The following is a 27046-nucleotide window of genomic DNA, read 5'->3' on the forward strand; positions in this document are numbered from 1 at the left end:
AATAATCTTTTACATTAAAAATTGCATTTGGATCCAACCTTTTGTCTTTGCTTCCTGGTCACCCAGTGACACAAGGTATTTTATACAGGTTTTAATTTTTTGTATTAATTAATCATTTAAAAAATAATAATTTATAAATTTTTTATTTATTTATTTATTTATTTATTTATTTATTTATTTATTTATTATTAGTAGTAGTATTAGTATTTTATTTATTTATTTATTTATTTATTTATTTATTTTCTCTTAGATAAATGTAATTTTCACTTGTTTAGAGGGTGGAAATAATATTTGTTTTAACTTCTTATTAAAAAAGTGTCAATTGTAACTGAAACTGTTCTTATATTTATTCCTTCGTTATCTTTTTAAGGCATCACGTTCACACACTTTTTTTTAAAGTCAACTAAACGCTTTACATAGAGTAGATACTGTAGCATATAATCCCCCTCTGTTTGATATTAAATACATAATATGGCTATCAACACTGATTGCATTGTCATAGATGCTTATTAACCCCTTTGTTATGAAACAAAAGCCCTCCACAAACACTCATAATGACAGATTGATTCGCAGCCATCTTTAGTCACTGCTCCTCACTCACTCCTATAGCACAGCATGACTAAAGTGTGTTTGCTTTGCATGCAATACACACTATTTCACAAGCTCTGGTGACTATGTGTCTGTTTACTCGAAAGCTTTGCTCTCTCGTGGTGAGGTCAGTAAATGTCAACATATTTTATTCATGCGTTATGAGAATTTGAACTGACAGTGTGGTCTGCCTATTAGCTCGGATACTGTATTAATGAACTCAGACAAGTTGAGAGACTCATGGATCTTCACAGACAGTGCAACTTCTACAAGCTGCAGACGAGCCAATTACAAGGTCATTTCAACCCTAATGAAGAATAAATGAGAGATGATTAGTTATTCCAGCATACTAGTGCCTGCTTACTACCAATATTCAGAATCAAAGGCCAATGGTCAAACGGATGCTTCACCTCCAGACTTCTCGTGAATAAGAATAATACTTTTATTTTTTTATTTATTAAGAAGTCATGCATTCAGAGTGACCACCTAAAAGGCTTGTGTCTTCTGAATCTACTGTTTTCATATTTCAGATGTCCTCAGAGAGTGATTTTATTGCTCTTTTATCGCTCAGGCAGCTTAATGGATTTCTAAGATTCACTGAAGTACCAACTTCACCTCAGATCCTACCATCATTAGGCATCAAAAGCAATTGTTCGTGAAGCAATAATCTCACAATACATTTTGATCTACTGTACAGCCGAGAGAAATCTGCAAATATGATGAAATGCGAATCAATATAAATGTATATTAAATGTATATTAAACAAATAATAATTACATTTAATGGATTAAAACGAGGCTTCAAACACCAAAACAAACAAACAAACACATTGTTATATTAATAAACTACAAACTTTCATTCATTCATTTTCTTTTCGGCTTAGTTCCTTTATTAATCAGGGAATGAACCGCCAACTTATTCAGCATATGTTTTACGCAGCGGATGCCCTTCCAGCTGCAACCCATCACTGGGAAACACCCACTCACACCCACACACACACACACATACACCACGGCCAACTTAGCTTACTCAATTCACCTATAGCACACATCTTTGGGCTGTGGGGGAAACCAGAGCACCCGGAGAAAACCCACGTAATACGGAGAGAACATGCACACTCCACATAGAAATGCCAACTGACCCAGCCGAGGCTCGAACCAGCGACCTTCTTGCTGTGAGGCAACAGTGATACACACTGTGCCACTGTGCCCCCCCCCCCACTACAAAACGTTACAAACGATATTTATACTACAAAATGAGCTGATCAACTAAGGTAACACACTGAAATCCTGTTTCGCTTCTGCCTACTTCTGAGACTATTTTTAAACAGAATCTCCTTGTAGATTTTCATGCTAGATTAACTAAGGTCAGACCTTTAGACTGTTCTGTTCAGAATGCCATCTCTTTTCTAACTGATTAACTTAATAAAACAGACAATCAAATCTCTAGTAGAAAAAAATCCACAGCAAGTTTCACAGCATCTACCCAGTAAGAGATCTTCAGACCTTCCATCTATTTACTTAGCTATCTAACCTCCCTGCAGAAAAATCCAGCTTAAACCAGCCTAGGCTGGTTGACTGTTTTTAGCTGGTCGACCAGGCTGGTTTTAGAGGGGTTTTGGCCATTTGCAGGCTGGTTTCCAGCCATTTCCAGCCTGTTCTTAGCTGGTCAGGCTGGGAGATGACCAGCTAAAACCAGCTATGTACAGCTTAAACCAGGCTGGTCAAGCTGGTTTTAGCTGGTCAGGCTGGAAACTGACCAGGCTCAAAATGGCTGGAAACCAGCCTGAAAATGGCCAAAACCCCTCTAAAACCAGCCTGGTCGACCAGCTAAAACCAGCCAACCAGCCTAGGCTGGTTTAAGCAGATTTTTTCAGTAGGGCTATCTGTCTATAGCCTAACCACTAGGCTTAAACATGCTAGTCGCACAATTAGTGCTAACAACATGCTTACCGTGTTAAATACATAATATCGATGTGCTAATCTTTGCTAATATGCTAACCATGTTAGCAAGGTGTGCATTCATGCTAGTAACACGCCCCCTTCTCAGATTCGTCGCCCACTCAACCCTGTTCTAATCCATAATAAAATGTTAATAGAATGTGGCTAGCATTAGGCTTATTAATGTTAGCCAGATGCTAAAACATGTTAGCATCTGATAAACAAGACTGAACCTAACGTTACAGCATTCATACTAACAAAATGTTAACCAGTTTGTGTTAAGATCCCTTGATTTGGACTCTGGTATCTTGTCAAATCTGAGAAAAGTATGATTAGAGATGAGTGAGATTAATTTTCATGTGAAATTTATAACTATTTACAGTACAGGTAATATCCACACTTGCGATTTCTCTCTATATCCTGTTGTTGGGCTAAATTCTGTCTTGGGAACGTCAGGGTTTTTTCCCAGCGTCTATCTATAAAAGAGTCAAATGCACGGCCGCTCAACTGATCAAACATCAAACCTTGGAGAGGCTTTCAGTGGATGTCTAATGAGACCACAGGGATTTGCTTTGACTCATCAACATCTATCAAGTGTTTCACGGGCTGAGGATCAAGGTGTATCTTGATACACAACGTTAGATGCTTGCTTTTGATTTTTAGCTTTTGATTTTAAAACATAAGCAACATCTTTATTTTGGTCTGCACCTGCCTACTTGTTTACTAGTCCACGCGAATAAGTCTTAACAAGCCGAGTTTGTCCAGTGGGAATCTTAAAGCCGCTGGGATGTTTTATGCAGTTATATTCCATTATTTTGTGAATGTTAAATGCTTGTTATTGAATCATGAAAGAAACATGCTTTGATTGACAGCTCTAAATTGCTCTGCGCCATTCTGGCTTCCTCAGATGCCCCCCATCTAACATATAAAGCGGCTTGTAAAAGCTTTTGACATTACAAGTCAAAGTGGTTGAATGAATTTTAAAGAAAAGTTATTAGTCAGTCCATTAGGAGTCCTGCGACTGTTAATTGCACAAATGAAAGTGAATTGCTAGATTGGAATAGACGCACATTAGTGCCTAGCATATTAGCGGTAATGCTTTAGAGTTGGTGCATACTCTAATAAATACCTTTTCAAAATTTGGCAGAAATATTAATGCACCGCATTCTCGGTCCTGCCACATGAGGTATTATTACTTACACTAAAGTTTGTTATTACTCTAAAAATAAAAGAATATTTTGAATTCATAACTGCATATAAGGATAGTTGTCTCGCTGCTGTAGATCTGCAATAGAAACATACATGCATTAACAGTAATATGAAAGTATGGCGTTATTCATTCAGCAATATTCTAAAGGCGCAATATGCAATTTTCACCACATATTCACAGCAAACAACGGTGTAGTTTGAGTGCGAAATCATGGGAGTTGAGGTCTTCATTACCAGAGATGTATAGTAACGAAGTAGAACTACTTCACTACTGTACTTAAGTACTAAAAGGCTGTATCTTTACTCTACTGGAGTACTGTTTGTTTCTCCTACTTCCACTTTTACTTCAGTACATATTTTCAATGAGTTTAATACTTTTACTCCGATAGCTTTTTTTATGTGCTGCATCATTACTCGTTACAATCATAAAAAGGTTGCGAATCATTCCAAACCCACTGCCAGAACAGCAGATGGCTCTGTCACAGGTTTAAAGAAGCTGGCTCATCATCATTCAGACGATCAAAGAAGACAGCACTGCCTGCCTGCATTGAGAGCACTTTAGTTTTTCGACATGAAAAACCCAGAAATACACATATAACAGTCCACGAACCAATCACACATAGGAGGAAGGTTTGGAGAAAATATTTTGGTTAGCGACTGGGATTCAAGAAATGCGTATTATAGGACAATGAAATATTGCACGTCATACTGTTTTTGGGGACTCATTCATTCATTCATTCATTCATTTATTTTCCTTTCAAGAGTTCACACTTAGATAGTGCTTGACTATTTAAGCTAGTTTGGCATTCTGTCCCGGGAGAGAACCCTGAGCTCGGTGATAGATGAGCCCAAGGCTCCCGCCTGGTCAATAAGCATTAGGAGGGATATGAGATCAGGTAGTTATCGATAGCTCCCAAAATAAATCACTATTGGCGCTAATTTGTAGTATGTGCTTGTGACTTTAACTTTGCATGGTTTTGGGGTGTGGGAGGAAACCGGAGTACCCGGAGAAAACCCACGTGAACACGGGGAGAACATGCAAACTCTGCACAGAGAGTATCGGTTGGCTCAGCTAGTGTTGAACCAATGACCTCCTTGCTGTGAGGCAACAGTGCTAGCCACCGAGCCGCCGTGACGCCCGAACTGAGGAGGAGGGAGAAGGGAAGGATGGGGGGGTTTTCCAAAAACGAAGATGAGGAATGAAGTTTAGGCTGGATATTTATATTGAATTTAGAGTGATCCGATTGGCTAGTTAGTGATTAGTGATAAGGATCCGCTGTAGTCAATTCTATCACGTGCTCCTCTCGAAATTAGTTTGGGAAACTTCACTTAGCTTAGTCCTTTTATTCATAAGGGGTCGCCACAGAGGAATGAACCGCCAACTTATCCAACATATGTTTTACGCAGCGGATGTCCTTCGAGCTGCAACTCAGTACTTAGAAACATCCTTACACACTCATTTACACACATGCACTATAGCCAATTTAGTTTATTCAATTCACCTATAGCGCATGTCTTTGGACCGTGGGGGAAACCGGAGCACCCAGTGGAAACCCATGCCAACACAGGGAGAACATGCAAACTATACACGGAAATGCCAACTGAACCAGCCGGGACTCGAACCAGCAACCTTTTTGCAGTGAGATGACAGTGCTAATCACTGAGCCACCGTGTTGCCAAAACCTAAATACGAAACTTGTATAATCCCTAATATGTGAACAAGAAAAGGTAATGCATGTATGTTTAAAAGTCATGAAATGCTTTGGCTAAAATTGTACACGAGCATACAGAGCTTCTGGCCTTTTTGTGATGTTGTACACATGGTAGTAGACAGCTTGTGTAATTGCACAGTGACTAAACTGGCTCTATCTTTTCCTCCTCCTACTGAACAGTGATGTATTGTGTAACAGATTTTCTGTGAGAACACTGATCTAATTTTCGTAACCGAGCTGATACTGAGAAAATAGATATGATGAGTCTTAAATGGCCTTTAGAATCAGAGGAGTCTAAAAATATGCTCCCAAATCTGCAATAAACAGAAACAGGATATCGAAATAATGAAACATGAAATATAAAAATGTAATAGAAGATAGAGTGAGTTAAAATAAATAATAACAGAGAAATCAAAATAAAACTGTAATAACTGTATACTAAACAACCAAGAATGTTTCAAGAGTTCACACTTAGCTCATGATTGATTATAAAGCGTGTTTGGCAGTCTGTCCCGGGAGAGAGCCCTGAGCTCATAAGATCCTCAAGCCCGGGGCTTCCTCCCATTTGCAAGGTGAGAGGGGAGTTTGAGCTCAGGTAGATCTCGAGAACTCCCCTGCTGTAGTATTTAATAAACAGATAGTGATTGTTCTTAAGAGATAGCTACTTACTAGGAGCATGCTGATGCCGATTTGGTTTAGTTAATTAACTTAAGTTCCATGTTTTCGGACAGTGGGAGAAAACCAGGGAACCCGGGGGAAACCCACGAGCACGGGGAAAACGTGTAAACTCTGCACAGAAACGTTGACTGGCTTGGTAAGGACTAGAACCAGTGACATTCTTGCTGTGAGGCAACAGTGCTAACCACAGGGGCACTGTGCCACCCATCTAGGAAAGGAGGAGGAGTAGGGGTGGAAGGGGGGATACTTCTATACGAAGATGGTTGTGATATGGAACTTAGGGTATTTATAGTGGCTTGGGAGTCATCTGATTTGTGAATCATATATTGAATGATGCGGGATATATATATATATATATATAAACAAAAGATTTCAGCATTTATGTTCATGTATCTCATCCTGTATTTTGCTTCACAAGCAAAATAAATACAACTAACTATAAAAAAAAATCAAAAAATATCAAAAATAATGAACTATACTAACATATAAAAAGAAATTGATGGAATAAAAAATAAACATAAAAGAATGAACAAATGAATGGTACTGGCTGGAGAAAAGCATACACAGCACAACATTTCCAAAACAGAATATGTGTGTTGACAGCAGGACAGAGAAGCCTGCAGGAAGGAAAAATGACAATAAGATTACTTTAATATCTCAGTTGCTTCTCCTAGACAGTGAAAGGGATTAAATTGAGCACTTTTGGTTTGATATTGTACACAGTAGACAGCCTGGGTCTAAAACCAGTTATTCTGTCACACTGACAATTTTTCCATAATCCTATACAGCATAAATCAGATGAGATGAAGGGGAAATCAAGTCAGTCAGGCCAAGTGTATATGTCTCCTGCTCAAAAAGATTCATTCATTTTCTTTAGGCTTAGTCCCTTATTTATTAGGGGTCGCCACAGCAGAATGAACCACCAACTATTCCGGCATATGTTTTATGCAGTGGATGTCCAGCCGCAACCCAGTACTGGGAAACACCCACACTCTACAATACACTACGGCCAATTTTTGTTTTTTCAAATTCACCTGAAGCACACGTCTTTGGAAACCAGAGCACCCGAAGGAAACATACGCAAATACAGGGAGAACATGCAAACTCTACACAGAAATGCCAACTGACCCAACCGAGACTCGAACCAGTGACCTTCTTGCTGTGAGGCGACAGTTCTAACCACTGTGCCACCTTGCCACCCCTCTTAAAAGACCAGCATATGCTTTTTTCTATGCTAAATTTCCCATTGGCATGCTTAAATATCAGGTTAACTAAACAGTTATTACCAAAATAAATCAGTGTGCCTGTTGGTGTCAGCAGGGTTGTTGTGATGTAAGCTGTCTGGAGCTGATGAAGTTCAAGCAACTTTTTTTTTAAGTGAACAGTTTAGCATTTCTTGGCATTGAATACTGCCATGGGCTGTCTCTTTCAAACCTACTTTTAATTAAATCATGACTCACTTGCTGTCTTCCTTCAAGATGTGCTGTAGGAGGAATTCAGTACTAGAGCATGTGAAATTTATGTTTATATAAATACACACGTACCACCTACTAACAAACAGTGCAGTATTGTGTAACATGTTTTCAGTGAGATCACTGTTAGGCTGAGACTAATGGGAAAAATGGTATCGGGAAAAATATAAACTTGCGAACTCATGAAATACAGTTATATTTAATCATTAGCCCTCCTATGACGATTAAACATAGAAAAGATATTTTTTAACACACCTTTAAACATAATAATATTGAAATGTAACTTTCATTCAATTTCCATCTGCTTAGTCTCTGATTAGACACATACACTCACTCACATACACTACGGCCAATTTAGTTTATTCAAGTTTCCTACAGTGCATGTCTTTGGACTGTGGGGGAAACCGGAGCAAACGAAGGAAACCCATGCCAACACAAGGAGAACATGCAAACTCCACACAGAAACTCCAACTGGCCCAGCCGGAATTCTAACTGATTCGAACTAATAACTTACACTTACCGGCCACTTGTACAACTGCTCGTTTATGCAAATTTCTAATCAGCCAATCACATGGCAGCAACTCAATGCATTTAGGCATGAAAACATGTTCAAGACGATCTGCTGCAGTTCAAACTGAGCTTCAGAATGGGGAAGAAAGGTGATTTAAGTGACTTTCTGAATGTGGCATGGTTGTTGGTGCCAGACCAGCTGGTCTGAGTATTTCAGAAACTGCTGATCTACTGGGATTTTCCCGCACAACCATCTCTAGGGTTTACAGAGAATGGTCAGAAAAAGAGAAAATATCCAGTGAGCGGCAGATCTGTGGGCGCAAATGCCTTGTTGACGCCAGAGATCAGAGGAGAATGGCCAGACTGGTTCCAGCTGATTAAAAAGGCAACTGTTACTTGCTATGACCACTTGCTACAACCGAGGTATGCAGAAGAGCACCTCTGAACCCACAACACGTCCAACCTTGAGGTGGACGGGCTACAGGAGCAGAAGACTACACCGGGTGCTACTCCTGTGAGCTAAGAGCAGGAAACTGACGCTACAATTCACACAAGCTCACCAAAATTGGACAATAGAAGATTGGAAAAACGTTTCCTGGCTTGATGAGTCTCGATTTCTGCTCTGACATTCGGATGGCAGGCTCAGAATTTTGCGTCAACAACATGAAAGCATAGATGATCCATCCTGCCTTGTATCAACTGTTCAGGCTGATGGTGTAATGGTGTGGGGGATATTTTCTTGGCACACTTTGGACCCATTAGTACCAATTGAGCATCGTGTCAACGCCACAGCTTACCTGAGTATTGTTGCTGACCATATCCATCCCTTTATGAACACAGTAAACCCATCTTCTGATGGTTACTTATAGCAGGATTACGCAGGATTTATGTCATAAAAGTGCAAATCATCTCAGACTGGTTTTTTGAACATGACAATGAGTTCCCTGTACTTAAATGGCCTCCACAGTCACCAGAGCTCAATCCAATAGAGCACATTTGGGATGTTTGGAACGGGAGATTGGCATCATGGATGAGCAGTTGAAATATCTGCAGCAACTGCGTGATGCTATCATGTCAATATGGACCAAAATCTCTGAGGAATATTTCCAGTACCTTGTTAAATCTATGCCATGAAGGATTAAGGCAGTTCTGAAGAAAAATGGGATCCAACCCGGTACTAGTGAGGTGTACCTAATAAAGTGGCCGCTGAGTGTATATATCTGATTGTAACTAGAACCTAATTTGATTGTAATGCAATAATGTTCACCTTTTGTAAAGCTGCTTTGAATCGATAATTATTGTAAAAAGCTTTATACAAATAAACTGGATTTGAATGGAATTGAATTCATTGTTGTTTAAAAAAGCAGCGAGCTCTCATAATAAAACACCTGTATCACCTTTATTTCAACTTTCCTTCTTTGTTCTTTCTAGGCATACATGTAGCTCCTTTTCCTGTTACCCATAATTCCATTTCCTATCCTTCTTCCCCACCCCCCTGGCTCTCTAGACTGCAGAACAGAGAGTCGAGTGCTCCTGCAACCTCACTTCCTGCCATTCAGAGCCGTTTCCTCCAGGAAGCATCTGCTGCTCTCTCATGAAGCGGCCTGTTGGAGGAACAGAATAATAATACGGTGTTAGTCATGGGACATTCAACACCACATTAGTCCCATGTGAGCTCTTGAAAACACACGCGGAGGTCAATCAACACGCATTTGAAACTGACAGCGTTGAGTGCGACATGTAAACACAGAGGTATAGTACTACTGTAAAGAACAATCCCTGATGTAATGAGCAACGCTTCCTGGTATTTTTCCCAGAGTTGTTTTGTTACAGACACAATGAACAAGTCAAAGGAAAAAGAGCATTAATGAAGCTGTTATGATTATTAACAATTTATAAATACTCAAATCACTAAAATTGAGTAATTTATTAAAGTAAGTAGACTTTAAAAAGTGTACTTGAATACATTTTTTTGTACTGTGTCGGTACTTTTACTCCACTATTTTCCTTCAACCTGAAGTCACTACTTCACATGTTTATGTTTTCTTGTCTACAGTGCTTGGTTAAGTAGAATAATCAGTACCGTGATTCCCATTTAATCAAATTAAGCATAGAAAAATTGCATCAGACAGACGGACAGACCTCAAGACACGGATGCTTTATAAAATGTACAGTGTTGAAGCTTTACTAAAAGTGTCCAAGAAGACACAAAACCGTAATGACTGAGAGACTGTTTAGACTCCATGATTGTATGAGTGTCTGACTTGAACAATAGCCAAAAGCACTACAGAATGTTAATTTATTCAAATACTTATGCAACATGTATAACCTAAGCTTTAATCCATCATCATAGCTAGATTTTTAGGTTGCACAGATTTCAATTGCATGTAAACGCATCAGCCTGGTTTATTATCGAAGCATATCTCCTCTCTTTATCTCCTCCCCCTTGGCTCAATAATTAGAAAGTATGGTTTGTCATTCCATTGTTATGCTGATGATAGTCAGATCTATGTACCGCTTAAGAAAAATGACTCTGTCAACTCCCTTCTTGATTGTCTTAGTGAAATGAAGGCTTGGATGGCTTTTAATCTTTTTAAAAAGCAATATATACCAATAGCAACAGTTTCAGACAGTAATCCATGAATTTATGACCACTCTGTTAGATTACTGTAATGCGCTGTATGTGGGGAGAAGCAGGTCAGCTATTGCCTGTTTGCAAATGGTGCAAAATGCTGCAGCACACCTGTTAACTGTGAAGAATCTAACTAAGAATCTGAGAATGCCTGTAGCAAACTTATGTGTGTGTTGTTTCAAGAAAACAACTATTCATGTGTTGTGTTTTATTTTCACTTGTTTTTATTCATTTATTCTTCATTTAATTATTTAATTTAATCTAATTTAAATGTATTATTACTATTTTAATTTATTATTAATTAATTATTGCTTCATTATTATCTCCATTTTTCCATATTGTTGTAATCTTATGACTGTGTGAATTCAAGCTACACTTGTTTTCATGAGTAAGAGAATTCTCCATTTGAAGCTCTGTATTGTCTGTATTGAAGCTGTAATTTTTCATTGCTGTTGCTTGTGGTATAATACAACAAAATCGCAACTTTTTGATTTAGTGGCTAATTCGCATGAATTCGTACGATCTAATTCATACAATTTAGTATGATTTGTCCATCACCCAATGATGGTTGGGGTTAGGGGTGGGGTTGGGTGCCACGCCTCCTTTTTAAAATCGTACATTTTCAATAACACTAGTTGGATTTATCCTGCTCAGATGAAGTCTGAGCACTGAATCATCCACAACTAATTTTATTTCACAAACTCCGCTCTTTCTTTATCATCGTTACTTCGTCTCCTGCTTCTGCTCTGGTTTTCTCAGTCAACTCCTATAATTCAGTTGAATACTGAACAGGTTTAGGTATTGGAAACTTTGCTGACTTGTTGTCCATATACCTGGAGAAACAGACTTTTTCCAACAAGATCTGGCATCCGGGGCTGTGATCATATTTATCTAGCTTTGGAGATGGTGGTCTAACAACTGGTACGTGCAAATATAACCACATTTCCCTGTGTTAGCTTTCCTTCGTTGCAAGTTCATTTAAGAATAAAGTTAAATATTCTTTTAATTGTTTTTAAATCTCTAAATGGTCATGAGCCACCTTATATCTCTGAGCGGATACACCCCTATAAACTCACTCGTTCTCTCAGATCAGCTTCTTGTGATTGTGCCAAAAATCAAGCATAAGCTTAGAGGAGATTGTGCTTTCACTGTGGTAGATCCTAGACTATTGAATGATTTACCGCTACCTATCAGACAGGCCTCTTCCATGTTCTCATTTAAATCAGCTCTTAAAACTCATTTTGTTTCATTGGCATTTGACACATGATCTAATTCCTATTTACTTTAATGTATTTGCCTTTTTAGGTAGCTATATTTTTATCTTGTATTATATAGACTATTATGCTTATTTAAGCACTTTGGCTTATTTCTGTGTTTGTAAAGTGCTCTATAAATAAAGTCTGACTTGAATGGGGTATATGCCGAGCTAGTGTTTTTCCCATGACCTGTTTTTGTGATTTTTTTCCATTTTATACGGTTCCTTTTACAGCATCGATGTTGTAATGTTATTAAAAAACATTCATTTAAATAAACTTTAGCATTCATTTAGTTGCTCAAGCGTAAAACGAGACAAAAAGTCGTTTACTCGCACGCGCCCGTCAGAATCGGCAGGCTAGCGCAGAAGCTCCATTGAATATACTGGGGTAAAATAAATGCTCATATTACAAAGACACGGCGGGGGAAAATATAATTTAATGTAGTGCTTCTTGTACAATCTGAGACCCACTTTATATTGGATATTACTCAGCTAATGGAGATCACTGATTCTGAAAGAAAACAGACCTTAAACGCGCCGGTTGTTCCATTGCATACAGTTCACCAGAAGCGCTTAACCCAGGTTACTGGCAAATTAAAAGTCCCATTAGCATGCTTCGGCATATACCCTGTTGACTTGACATATATGCACGTAATGTGTTCTGTAAATATACAATAATTTATTTTCCACTTAAAGACCCTTAAAAATAGGGCACTGATGTAAAGTACATTTTTAAATGGCGAGGTATAAAGTGGAATAATTTTCAAAACTTTATACTCACTACTCTTGAATATTTTTAGAAGTGCTACTTTTTACTCATATTTTGAGTAGCAGGTACTTTTACTTGCACTACATATTTTTGGGAAGTAAAGATACTTTTACTTGAGCATGATTTTTCAGTCCTCTTTCCACCACTGGCTACGATGAAACCTGAAACCTTCAAGGAGATGATGGGTGTGGATGCATGAACGGTTTATCAGCCCTATGCCAAGAAACACAGGTTTCCTCGTCATTTAAAGCTCATCCGTCACTCTGCTGTGGGAGTTTGGCAGTGGGATTGTGTATTATGGAAGCTTCAGTTTCACCAGGAACAGATTTTTGTTCATAGTTGCGATTGTTTTGCTTCGGCAGCACCACCACCCAAGAGGAAGCGAATGGCTGTATCAAGGCTGAACAGACTTCCTGTGCTTGTTGTCTTGGGAGGACCTCACAGGGACGGCTAAGAAAGCCAGGGGGAGAAAAAGCAGACAATATCATTTTAGTTTGAGTCTGCGAGCAGAGAGCAGACATGGATTTCTGGATGGTATTACATCTTGTGAGCCTTCTCAACATGGCACACTATTCAGCCGAATTGTCCTTCTACACTGTTCACTTGAACAAAAACTCATTCACAGATGCGCAGAATTATTGCAAACCTGGAGGTGTCCTGACCGACATTCCGGATAAAAAGGAAATGGACAAGATCCTAAAAACAATCTGGGACAAGACCAACAGAACGGCTGCTTCATTTTGGGTTGGACTAAAGAAGGATAAAGGTGTGTGTGTTAAACAAGGATCACCTCTTAAAGGATTCCACTGGACGGTGGACAACAGCACTCAATCTGAAGGCAACATGTGGAAATCTGAGCCTTCGCACACTTGTACGGATGTTCGCTGCGGGCTACTTTCAGTGGAATATGGAAACTCTGGTGCGACAAACTGCGGATTTATGGATGCCACCTGCAAACAGCAACATCCTTTCATTTGCAAGCGAAATATGGAGACGATGTGCCAACGACCGGAGATACCTAAAACACAATACATAATCGACTATCCGGAAGATCCGTACACATGTCAGGTTGTTTGCAATTCTGGTGCCAATTACACTTTGACATGCTCACATGATTCAGTTTGGACCATAGTCGGGAAGGAAAACATTGATGTGTTTCAACTCTGCCTGGAATGTGTGAGCGGCTACAGGAGGGATGCATCCGGAAACTGTGAGGATATAAATGAATGTGAAGAATCAAACCCGTGCAATCATGGATGCAAGAACACATACGGCTCCTACATTTGTGACGAACCAAAACTACCCACAACTCATCTGAAAAGTGATGAATCTTCACACAATGATGAGGGCAAATCTGTGCAACCTCAACCTACAGTTCTGTCTGAGGACGTCAGGATGAATGACACAGGGGTGCAGATTGAGGAGAGCGTTGGAGACATTTCAAATATCATAGTACCTGTGATTATAGCCCTGCTGATTTTCATCGTACTAGTGGTCATTGTCGCGGCCATTGTGAAAGGATGCCTCAGGAGGAGAACCGTAAAACGGGCCCGGAGAAAGGCGGAGTCTGTGGCTCTGAATGGATCCAGCTCCATGGAGAAGGTGAATGAAAAAGAGGAAACCTAAATGGGAGAGACTGTGCAAATGTGACAGATAACTCAATGTGACACATGCAGGCGACTACAGAGAGGGCTTACTGGATGATATTACTCTCTCAGAACATTTGGGTTTGAGAGTCATAAGAGAGCTGTGTAAATGCTGCCTTTGAATTTCATTTGCCGTTCCCGTCTGATTTGTTTTTACTCACAGTTGAAATCAGGGTCTTTCTGCTGATGTGGATTTTGAAATTAGTGATTAGATGGATGAAAATAGCGTACTCTGTCTTTGTTTACTCCTACCTAGCTGATATTTAAATGCACCTATACTTGGAGATGTAAGAACTGTAGATGATGTTGTGATGTTACTGCCATTGGATCTGTTTTCTAATTATATATTAAGCAACATTGGAGATTTATATGTCTGGAGGGTTATGAATAAAGGCGGACATTAAAGCTGTAAGCGGCTGTTATTTTAATCATCTTTTTTCTTTGATAGCCAAACATAAACAGTACGCTAGCTTTACAGGTAAAGCTAAAATCGCTAAAGCTAAAATGTTCTGAGAACATGTTTTGTTTGGTGCCGCTAGAGGCGCTCACGTCACTAATAACACCTTTAAAGTGATAGTTCACACAAATATTGCAGTTCATTTACTGACCAAGATGTAGAGAACGTTTATATCCAGCAGAATATTAAAGTTATATTATTTTGACTGAAACTGAAACTACAGTCTGTAACCGATTTAGAAAAATGAAACAAGTAATGTACAAAAAATACAGGCATTTTGATGGTAAAAAAAACCCACAACTGATACAAATGTTTCCTGATGATTCAGTAAAAAATTTGGTCCCTTTTAAAAACAGACTAATAAAAAACAAACCATTATTCACATTTAATCCACACCCTCACCAAAACATGTCTTAGGTTCATGGTAGTCACAATCTTCATGTCATATGATGACGTATGGAGCAAAGCAAACACATGAGCTAACGCTGTTTGTTTAGAACAGGGAGGAAAGACTTGTTATTGTTCATCAAAACTGTACTTGTACTTGTGCTTATGTTATAAATATAAACATTTTTACTCAAGAAAAAAGATAAATATACATCTTGGATGGCATGAGGGCAGGCAAATTAACAACAAGTTTTCATTTTGGCTGAACTATATGCTTGAAAAGCACACTGTGTTTCTGGCTGATCAGGCAACTTTCATTGTGGCTGTACTCTTAGAAATGAAGGAACACGAGCTGTCACTGGGGCAGTATATTTTTAAAAGATACATATTTATATGCAAATAGCCCACAACGGTACCTAAAAGGTGCATATTAGTACCCAAATGTACCTAAAAATTATCTTTGAGGTACCATTATGGACCCTTGAGGTACAAATATATACCTTTTGAAAAGGTACTGCCCCAGTGACAGCTCCCTTTATTTCTGAGAGTGTGCAGTTTCATGATGAGTATTTTAAATTATTTAAAACGTGTATACATACCCAGGTAGCAATAAAATTCTGGGCCAGATTTGGCATGGGATTTGTCCGGCACTGGCATACAGCATGTGGACCAAACATGGCCCGGGTTTCACAGAGGTGGCAAGATGGCAGCACACAAGATATCAGATGTAATATTTGGCCCAGATGTTAAATTTTTAAGTGGGCCACGTTTGGTCTATCTTGGCCCACTTTTAAAATACATTTATATTATTTTTAATAAAGAAAAAACTCTACCAATCAGGTTGCTTCAAGAAAAAGCTTGGCCATAAAGCGAAGTGCTTCATGGGTTAATCAAATTCAATGCAGTCGTGACAAACCAACATATCTGAGAGGGGTCTGGATGCAGACCTGGTGCAGTGCAAACTGAGCTGCATCCAATGCTTTTTAATGCGCTCACCTAACCCCACCCCTAACCCTACCCATCACAGTGACGTCATTCACTTCATTTTTGTGACTTGAGTCTGACATTGCATTGCTGAGTGATGCAAATTTCAGCTTGCATCATAAAGGCTGCATCCAGATACTATTGGGCTAGTTCAGGCCCAGTTAACGGCTAAAACTTGGCCCAGATATAGTCCATGTTTAGCCCTTGTATGGAAGCTAGAATTGGTCATATTATATACAGAAATTTACTGCAGCAAGCCAAGCAAAAGTTGATTGTGTGGGCCAGATCTGGACCAGAGAAAATTTGCTATGTGGGTATTTTACATTTACATTTAGATTTTCATTCATTAATTTTCTTTTCAGCTTAGTCCCTTTGTTAATTTGGGGTCGCCACAGCGCAATGAACCGCCAACTTGTCCAGGATATGTTTTATGCAGTGAATGTCCTTCCAGCTGCAACCTACTATGTGGGTATTTTCTTTTTATTCATTCATTTAAAAAATTTTATTAAAAAAAATATGAAGAGCGCCTTATAGAAAATGAATAAAAAGAGAAAAATATCCCAATATGTGGTGTATTCGATCTTGAAAATCTAATTTTTAAGTACAGTTTGCATAAATTAATAAACGTATTCTGTCAGTGAAAAGATTCAGCATTGTACTACAGGTCGGCAGCCGAAAGACCCACCCCCCTACTGACAAAGGTCCAGTATTTATCCCATACATTAGCTCATTTGTCCTATTTTGACTGTTATGCCACTATAAATTATTAAAATAATCCATCAAAACAGGCTTTAAGATCTAAAGTAAGACCTGCAAGTCAACTCAACTTTTACTGTATTGTTGTTAAATAGAGTAAACCTTTTACAAGAAACTTTTATTCTAAATCTTGGACCTTATACTTGAGAGAAAAAATGTGCAATAAAACGTGAAACACCAAAGGCACCCCATATTAAAGTTACTTATAACACTTATTAGACTATTTTGCTGTTATCCATGAATTATCAAACGTAGTTGTTAGAAGAGAGGCTAGAAAAATCAGGAAGCTTTATGTTGTTATCATTATTATTATTATTATTTTCTATTATTGAAATGTCCAAATTCTGACTGGAGAAAGTTGAATGTGTTGGCCAGCGTGTGATTTGCCTAATTACCGATAAAAGTCTACAGTTTTTATTTTAAAACTATAACAGATTCCTTTTTTTTTTACTTCCTATAGTAATATGTGATATAATAAATTTGTATTTTAAACATAAGTAGCCTTTTTTCCATACTTCTTAACTCTAAATCTTTAAAAAATATTTTAAGTACATCAAAAAGTGTGACCATCTGACAAACTAATCTAGCAAAAAATAAAAAATAAAAAATAGTGCTTAAAATGTGACTCAAATGCAGTATCTAAACCTCAAAAAATGAGTCAAATAACTGCAAAAAGTCCAGAATCTTTTCAACAGGCTGGCCACGAGCTTGCATTAGACCAGTGTTTCTCAACCACGTTCCTGGAGGCCCACCAACAATGCATGTTTTGGATGTCTCCTTTGTTTGTCACACCCTTTACAGGTATTTCAGTGTCTGCCAATGAGCTGATGATCTAAATCGGGTGTGTTAGGTTAAGGAGACCTGGAAAATGTGCAGAGCTGGTGGTCCTCCAAGAATGTGGCTAAGAAAGACTAAGAATACTTAGAATAGTAGACCAGGGGTCACCAAACTTGTTTCTGGAGGTCCAAGCTTAATCAAACACACCCGAACAAGCTTATCAAGGTCTTACTGGGTATACTTGAAACACCCATGCAGGTGTGTTGAGGCAAGTTGGAGCTAAACCCTGCAGGGCACCGGACCTCCAGGAACGAGATTGGTGATAGCTTTAGACACTCTCCCTGCATACAACTTTTACAGATTGTTTATTTACTGAAAATCTACAAATTACTCGACCTGTGTCATGTAGACAAAAACAGTTAAGCGTTAGATTTTGTTGTTTTTGTAAATGCAACACTTTTTTTAAAATTAACATTAAATGCTGAACGACCCCTCATTCGTGACGTCATTGTCGCAATGCATTGCGTCTTTCTTTCATATACTTGCATACCTAATTTGGCGGAGTGTGGTGATAACGCACCAGCGGCTCTGTTTTTATTTCATTGCACAGATCCAAAACAAAATAAACGAGATATATAACACTCCATTTCTGCTCTAAGCACTGCACGTCTCCTTTAGAAAACACACATCTAATTTCACCACATAATACACTGAGAGTAAAAGCCATTTCCTGCATTTTATTCCATTTTAAAATAAACATTTAGTATTTGGCTGTGGTAATTCCTCTTTTTTTATCTAAACGTCTCACGTTATTTCAATATAGACTTTATAATAACTTTCACAAGTCATTCAAACACATCATATAATGTTTAAAGCATGATAAAAAAAAAGTTAATGCACATTCATAAATCGACTTAAATGCGCATCAACTTAAAATTAAGCATTATATGTTAATTATGAAAGTTAGTACAAAGTCTTACCAACAAAAAACACACACTGATATGACAACAGATAACAAAAACGAGTCTTTATGCTGGCTGCAGTGCCTATAGTGTTGTAGTTCTGGATGTGCATGTGCCATTCCTGTACGTGCTGTCCGATTCCAGATTGTCCGGTTGAAAGTCATCCACGCTGTATCCCCGACTCTTCAGGGCCGTGGCATAGTAATCTATGGGCTCCTCCGTGGCGTTCTCCCACCATCGGAGGCATAAAATCCTCTGGAAGGAGCGTCTGAAGTTGTCCGACAGGAATCCATACAGGATAGGATTGGCACAGCTGTTGGCATATCCCAAAATCACAGCCAGCTGACTAAGGGTGGCATTGTGCTGCTGGACGAACACGCTCACCAGCTGCACGATGTGAAAAGGCATCCAGCAGATCACAAACACCGTGACCACCATCATCACCATCAGCGTGATTTTCCTCTCGGACTTTTTGCGCTGCTGCCAGCCCGCTTTGAGCGCCACCACTCGCATCTTGACTATGATGAGGATGTAGCACATGCAGATGGCTATGACAGGGAAGAGAAAGCCCATCAGAAAGGCGTATATCACAAACACGGCCATCCACTGGCGCTCGGGCTCTGGCATCTGCATGTTGCACGCTACAGACCCATCAGAGTTGGGCGCAGTGGTGGAGAAGATGATGATGGGGAGAATGACCAGGATGGAGAACATCCAGACTGCTAAGTTGACCATTTTAGCGATGGTGGGTCTCCGGTAGCGGGCAGCTTTGATGGGATGCACCACGGAGATGTAACGATCGATGCTCAACACGGTGAGACAGTAGATGCTGGTGAACATATTAATGGCATCAACACTTAAAACCAAGCGACACAGGAGAGAACCAAACGGCCAGTGGTGAAGTAAAGAAGAGGTGACCAAGAAGGGCACGCTCAACATGAGTAACTCATCCGCGATCGCCAAGTTCAAAATATAGATATTGGTCGCAGTTTTCATCTTCGCATACCTGAAGATCACATATATCACCATCGAGTTCCCACATAGTCCAACTAGACACACCACGGAGTAGATGAAGGAGATAAAAATCGCGCTGCTGCCGTGAGCATCCCCGTTATGCGTCTCGTTGCTGGAGTTTAACAGATATAAACCATCCTCCAGGTTCTTGAAGGTGTCGTTGGGCAGCATTCCGACACCGGTTTAATTCTGCTCTGGGTTTAAAGTGTATAAATAAGAGCTCAGAAGACGCGCACATTGATGCTGCGCGACTCCGGAACGCGCATCCCGACGCTGCGGCGGTTTCAGCACCATGGACAGTTACTCCACATCCACATGCATCACATTCACAGACGTCACACGTGCAACATGACGCCATCGGGTCCTAACTGGCTTGAAAGCGTGTCTGAGACACAAAAATAGTTTCTGACGACATCCAGGCATTCTTGTCTCAATATAAATACAAAACGACAAAAATAAACACACAGTTTCCATATCTAATAAAGTAATGCAAACTGTGACTAGTCTTTCTGAAGGCTTAACCTTGCCAACAGCACCCAGAAAGCAGTTTATTAGTGTAGTTAATTATAAGAAACATTTGTTTAGGTTTTAAAAAGTAATATTCTGAAAAGGGGGGAAAAAATAAAGCCTTTTAGTCTCTAGAGGAGATTCGTGACTGACTCCACAAAAGCAAACTATTAAGAACTTTGTGGATTAATCTTTGATTAAATTGTTTATAATTATATGTATGTACTATAACTAAAATCTTTGCAGTGGACTACACGCAGTTACGCAGACTAGATTGTAATGAATATTCTGAAAACTGAGTTTGTTTAAAATTCATAGATTCTTCATACCTTTCCAGTCCACTGTTGAATAAAACATGATGCTCATCCTATGATAAAGCAAAGAGGTTTCACAAAAGGTCTGCTGAACAAATGAAATGCACAGCATTTTGAGTCTGGAGTCATTCAGTGAACCCTGATGTTGTGCATCTTTTGTGATTGTTTCCTTGGTCTTTATATACTTCTCCCAAGTTGCACAATGCCTTAGAATAACAACAAAGCACTCGTGAGTGTGAAGAGGAAGCTTATTTGCGCTTATTTCTGGCACCACCTAGTGATGGATCCAAAGCTAAAGAAAATAATCCGGCTTCAGCTAACACTGTGATGTTTGAGGGACTATACAGGATAAAATATTCTGGTTTCAGACACATATTGCAATAAAGGCATCACTGTGTATAATTGATTACACTTTTTCTATACTCACTTTATAATTCACTATATGGTGAATAAGAGGTTCAGAATCTTGTCAGCTAAAATCTTTAGGTTGAACACCCAACATCACTTTACCCCTAAAGCCTTGCAATACAGATTAAAACTAAATGAGAAAAAAAATAAGAAAAAAACGAATACATAAAGAATGGCAAATTAAATAACCTTATAAAAAAGGCAGGTTCTGTTGTGGGCTGTGTACTACCCAGTATTGAAGAGATAGCACATGATTGAATGATAGACAAATTCGTCAGTATGATGAACCACGATTGTCATCCCCTTTTTGATTCAGTCCAAGGGTGTGCAAACTCTTTTAGCTCAAGAATAATTCAGCCCTGGTGTTACAGGGAACGATAGAGGAAGTAATTTTTACTAACAGTGATTAGATTGTATAACCAGTCATACTAGATGAGTTATGCAGAATTGTATTAGCATTATAACTGTATAGATATGCACTAGTGTCTACTCGATGTTTGAAAATAAGTTGTGCAGTATGAATGTAATTATATTAATATTTATGTGCGTAATTTTATTTTACTTATTCTATATTATGGAGAGCTCTGCTGTGACGTCAATTTCCCATTGGGATTAATAAAGTCTAAACAAACAAACATACAAATTGTTTAGTATTAACAAAGAGAAAGGAACATTCTACATTCTGATCAAAATTATAACAACAGAAACGAAAATGATTATGTAATAAAAAATAAATGGAGGGCGACATGGTGGCTTAGTGGTCAGTTTGCATGTTCTCCCCGTGTTCGTGTGAGTTTCCTCCAGGTGCTATGCGCTGTAGGTGAATTGAATAAACTATATTGAGTGTGTGTGTGAATGAGTGTGTATGGATGTTTTGCAGTACTGGGTTGGAGCTGGAAGGGCATCCTCTGTGTAAAACATATGCTGGATAAGTTGGCGGTTCATTCTGATGCGGTGACCCCTGATGAATAAAGGGACTAAGCCAAAAAAATAAATGAATGAATGAATGAATAAATTAACAAAGCAAGATGCCATTGCATTAAATGTCATAGTCATTGAGGTTTTTAGAATAATTGAATATTAGCTGTAGAAAAACATTAACATTTATTCATTTATTTAAAGCATACAGCACAATATCACAGACCAGAAATTTGAAGGATGTCACTAAAAGTATAGTTCACTTAAAAATGTTAATTACTCAAACCTTTATGAGTTTCTTTCTTCTGTTGAACACAAAAGAAGATCATCGAAGAACATTAAAAACCTGTAACCATTGATTTCTATAGTTAAAATACAAATACTATAGAAGTCAATGGCTACAGGTTGCCAAACATTTTAAAAATACCTCCTTTAGTGTTAAACAGAAGAAAGAAACTCATAAAGGTTTGGAACAAGTAAAGGGATGAAAAAATGATGGCAGAATTTACATATTTGGGCGAACCATCCTTAATAGGGCACCTATTTTATGCCTTTTTCAAAATTTAGGATAAGTGTTTTGTATGTGTCTGTAAAGTTTCAGCTTTAATGCTAGTTCTCCCTGCTGTCAGAGTGTGCCTCAATCTCCGACTGCGTCAGATAAACAGCACAGTGACAGACATGAAGAAAGCAGATCTTACGCAACATTGTGAGAAATACAACAGAAAGAACTTTCCCAATGATTATTTGATGTATTTGTTGTGGAGTTAATTCAAGCCTTTCTGCTACGATAAGTCACACACAATGCCATTACAAAGTTCACACACACAGCGGACACACAGACACACACACAGCACGCTTGTTTAACTTTACACTGTTTTTGCATGGCAAATTTGAAATGATACACGTTAATATCCACTGCTGTATGGTTATCCGTTATGTTAATGTACAAAATAAACCTGATTTGACATCCACAAACCGAGATTGAAGCAACTTCTTTTATAATTGTACTGACATGCGGTGGTGGTGGTGATGAATTACACTGACTTTACCAGCTTTAACTTAAATTTTTACAAACATTTACACCTTGTAAAACTCATTCCTGATCACATTTGATGATGATTGATGATCACAAAGAGCTGAACAGATCTTTTAATTCCAGTTGCTTTGCACACGTCCTGTCTTGTTGATATGATTATATGCGTTACTACAGAGACATGTTAATACACAGCTTTTAATCAATTGGGTGGGCGGGGAAACAGCACTCCTATGTCAAATTGTGGTGGGCCTCAAAATGCGAGGGATTTGAATCCTATTTTAACATCAGGATATTTAAAAAAAAAAAGACCAATTGTGTTTAAATCACCCCAATGTGACTTTGAAGACACTATACCTACACTATACCTATTTTCATCATAGGTGCCCTTTAAAAGAAAAGAAAACTCTCTCAAAATCGTTTTATAAACAATATCAGTATGTAGTTTGTAACATGGCTGAAATGGTCTACTCAAAATACAAGACTCCTGCTACAATATGTCAGACAAACTATTCCACACCTGAAATAATTTCACCCTGGAGCTAAGACACTCCATCTTAAAATGCTCCAATCTTAAAAACAGGATATAAGAATAGCAAGAATGCGAACGTCTTTTGTCAGAATTTGAGTGATACCTCATTTTCTCACAGATGGAGACTTGTGTTGTCCTTGAAATGTAATGAGCCCAGTCAGAGCACAACATGTGAGGAGCAGATGGCCATCTTCACACTCTTCTCTCTGAGACTCTCCCTCTTTCTCTCTCTCTCTATCTGAACTGGAGATGAGCCAGATCATTCAGCAGGTGTTTCTTTCTTTCTTTCTAGTTAGGACCAGTGTCTCTACTCTGTGGCAGCTCAAGTGACCTAAATGTTTCAAGGGAAATGGGATTGCAGACATCAGGTAGATACAGCTGGGAGATTAATCAGCTAGAACTATAGTCAGTGAATTAAATAGTCTGATTAATCATTGTTTCACATTATTCATCACTTGATAGATATGCAACATTCCAGTTAGACATAATAAACAGTTAAACTCAACATCTAAACTCTTTCTGATTTTGAATGTAATGTAATAAGGTGCAGTTTGTAAAGCTGCTTTGGACTGATAATTTTTGTTAGAAAGGGTATACAAAGAAGCTTGAAATTCACTGAATTGAATGTTTGTTCAAAAGCGTTCAGGTTTAAGCGATTAAACTACTGGTATAAAAAGGCTTAGTTTAGTTTCTAAACGATATATTCATGGCAATTTTCTCACCCCTTTGTCAAGCAAGATTTTTCTTTCTTCAGTTGAAAAAAACATTATGGATATGGATAAACCCAACATTGTGTTAATTTCCATCATTTTCCTTCGGGTTAGTCTCTATTTCAGCATATGCTTTAAGCAATGGATGCCCTTCTTGCAGCAACCCAGTATTTGGAATCACCCATACACTTATGCACTTATACACAACAGACAATTTAGCATACCCAATTCACCTACAGTACAGCACATGTTTTTGGACTGTGGGAGAAACCCGGTCACACGGGGAGAACATGCAAACTCCATACAGGAATGCCAACTGGCCCAGCATGGACTCAAATCAGCAACCTTCTTGCTGTGAGGCAATCGTGCTACCCACTGTGCCTACGAGATGCCAATCAATAAAAATATTTTATAAAATTATAAAACCTCACATGACATTTTATATTGTAACTAACATAAGCAATACTTTTTTCTCCCTTTATAAAATATAATAATATAATACTGAATGACACTATCAAATGCACAAAATTTTGATGAACATGAAAAAATATATAGATATTATCCACTGAGCCACCGTGCCACCCTGCGTAAATATTTTTAACTAAATTTAAACCATTTTGACCCAAATGGTGGGTTCTGTCCATATTTGACCCAATGTTAGGTTAAAAGAACCCAGCATATTTTATGATGCTCTGTGGTTTGAACTTCCAATATTGCAGTTAAAATAAACTGTAAAAAAATAAATAAATGAACACCGGGAATTCTCTTTTCACAAGAAATTTAAGTTGAATTAACTTTATTTTCATATTTACAGTATGTATATAGCTCATAATTTTAAGCCACTTTCTAAAAATAAAAGAGAAGTAAACTGCTTTAAAAGCAGCTTAAATGGTCTCGAAATGATCCCAGCTGATGGGACACTGCACTGGTGGTGCAGTAGGTAGCACTTTCACCTCAAAGCAAGAAGGTCGCTGGTTTGAGCCTCGCCTGGCTCAGTTGGCATTTCTGTGTGGAGTTTGCATTTTCTACCCATTTTTATGTGGGTTTCCTCCAGGTGCTCCGGTTTCCCCCACAGTCCAAAGACATGCGGTACAAGTGAATTGGGTAAGCTAAAATTGACCGTAGTGTATGAATGAGTGTGTGTGTGTGTGTGTGTGTGTGTGTGTGTGTGTGTGTGTGTGTGTGTGTGTGTGTGTGTGTAAATGAGAGTGTGTGGATGTTGCTGCTGGAAGGACATCAGCTGCCTAAAAACATATGCTGGATTAGTTGGCAGTTCATTCCGCTGTGGCGACCCAAGATTAATAAAGGGACTAAGCCGAAAAGAAAATGAATGAATGAATAATTGAATGAATGAATGATCCCAGCTGAAGAAGAGGAATCATAAATATAGTGAAACGATAATTAATTAATTCATACACTTTCTTTTCGGCTTAGTCCCTTTAATCATCAGGGGTCACCACAGTGGAATGAACCAACTTATCCTGCAAATGTTTTACAAAGCGGATGCCCTTACAGCTGCAACCAAGTTCTGGGAAACACCCATACACTCTTACATTCACTCACACGCGCTCACATGCACACACACGCACGCGCGCACACACACGCACGCGCGCACACGCACGCACACACACACACACACACACACACACACACACACACACACACACACACACACACACACACACACACACACACACTACAGACAATTTAGCTTACCATATTCACCTATATAGCATGTCTTTGTACTGTGGGGGAGCACCTGGAGGAAATCCATGCCAACATGGGGAGAACATGCAAACTCCACACAGAAATGCCAACTGGCTCAGCCGAGACATGAAACAGTCACTTTCTTGAATTGATTGTGACAGTATTAACCACATGTTGCCCGAAAGATCAATCATTTTCCTAAATAAAAAACAGAGAAATATATTGCATTCTGAATCTAGTGCAATAACAGTTGTTGTGGTTAAAATTTATACACTGAAAAAAATATTTCTGCAAAATTGTTGCAAACAATTTATATATGTTGAATTTAAACAAACAAATTAAACTTAATGTTTAACTTAATTTGTTTGTTTAAATTAAGCTCAAATAAATAGTTTACACCACTTAAAAAAGGGTAATCCAATGAATCATCTATTAATTTTTTTTTCTAAGATCCATCAGAAATTTATAAGACATTTGTTCCTAAACTGGATCATTTATAGCAATTTGAAGCTGCACTGAATCTGTGGTTTGGATGTTCTAACCACTGTGCATCTTAGAAATCAACTATATGCTGAAAAATCTGGAGTACTTTACCTTAAGATATATAATTTCTTTACATCCGATGAAACAAAAACTTGAACAACTTGGATGACAAGGAAGAGAGTAAATTATTAGGACATTCTGTATATTTAAAATCTTTGAATTCAGTCAAAATTACAAACTAAAATTACAAAATGTGAGGGGAAAATGCCTTTGATGACGATTATTCAAAATAATGTAAACATCATGTATTCTGATTAAGTGAGAGCATATAAAAATACAGACATTTCATTGGATCATAGATGTTTCAGCAGTGAGCAGGAACTGCACGTCCGTGAAGGTCGAGTCATTCTGAGCTGCATGAACCTGCTGGCCATCTGCTATTAAGCTGAATGAGAACCTGCAGGTACTTTAACACTCCTTGGTTGACAGACAACAAAAAGAGAGCAGCTTATGCAGTATAAAACCTGAGCTTGCATAAGCCTTTAATGTTATTAATATTCTTTCTGTTTTGTGTAACTCCTGCTATGTCCTTTATGCATCAAATCTGGATATTAGAATAATTTGTTTTGGATTGGCATTGACAATAATGGAAGCTCTGCCAGGAATAAACGATACTTTAAAACATA

General features: G+C 38.4%; 4 protein-coding genes across 5 annotated transcripts in view; 2 read left to right on the forward strand and 2 right to left on the reverse strand.

Annotated features, from left to right (window-relative positions):
* Positions 1 to 27046, forward strand: part of sec23a (Sec23 homolog A, coat complex II component) — a 175667-nt gene that overhangs the window by 139438 nt on the left and 9183 nt on the right. The gene's annotated exons all lie outside the window — the stretch shown is intronic.
* clec14a (C-type lectin domain containing 14A) lies at positions 13101 to 14823 on the forward strand. The gene is given in 1 exon segment (NM_199786.1): positions 13101 to 14823. A coding segment is annotated over 1 exon segment (1107 nt). The 5' UTR covers positions 13101 to 13284; the 3' UTR covers positions 14392 to 14823.
* On the reverse strand, positions 17650 to 20046 carry sstr1a (somatostatin receptor 1a). Its single transcript, XM_073928194.1, has 2 exons — positions 18722 to 20046; positions 17650 to 18662 (listed from the first exon to the last, which is right to left on the reverse strand). Exon 1 carries the CDS (start codon positions 19917 to 19919, stop codon positions 18819 to 18821), a length of 1101 nt encoding a protein of 366 aa, XP_073784295.1. The 5' UTR covers positions 19920 to 20046; the 3' UTR covers positions 17650 to 18662; positions 18722 to 18818.
* Positions 22060 to 27046, reverse strand: part of ttc6 (tetratricopeptide repeat domain 6) — a 64289-nt gene continuing 59302 nt past the window's right edge. Inside the window, exon 33 of one of the 2 annotated variants that reach the window (XM_073928177.1) lies at positions 22060 to 23791. The gene's annotated coding sequence lies outside the window, so the exon portion shown is untranslated. The remainder of the gene's footprint in view (positions 23792 to 27046) is intronic. The other variant, XR_012393238.1, reaches the window with a different exon arrangement.

The sequence above is a fragment of the Danio rerio genome, chromosome 17, assembly GCF_049306965.1.
Source record: "Danio rerio strain Tuebingen ecotype United States chromosome 17, GRCz12tu, whole genome shotgun sequence".
NCBI lineage: Eukaryota > Metazoa > Chordata > Actinopteri > Cypriniformes > Danionidae > Danio > Danio rerio.

What these genes read in the sequence shown, in the direction of transcription:
- sstr1a (XM_073928194.1), bottom strand. Translation starts at nt 19,919, where the DNA reads ATGCTGCCCAACGACACCTTCAAGAACCTGGAGGATGGTTTATATCTG.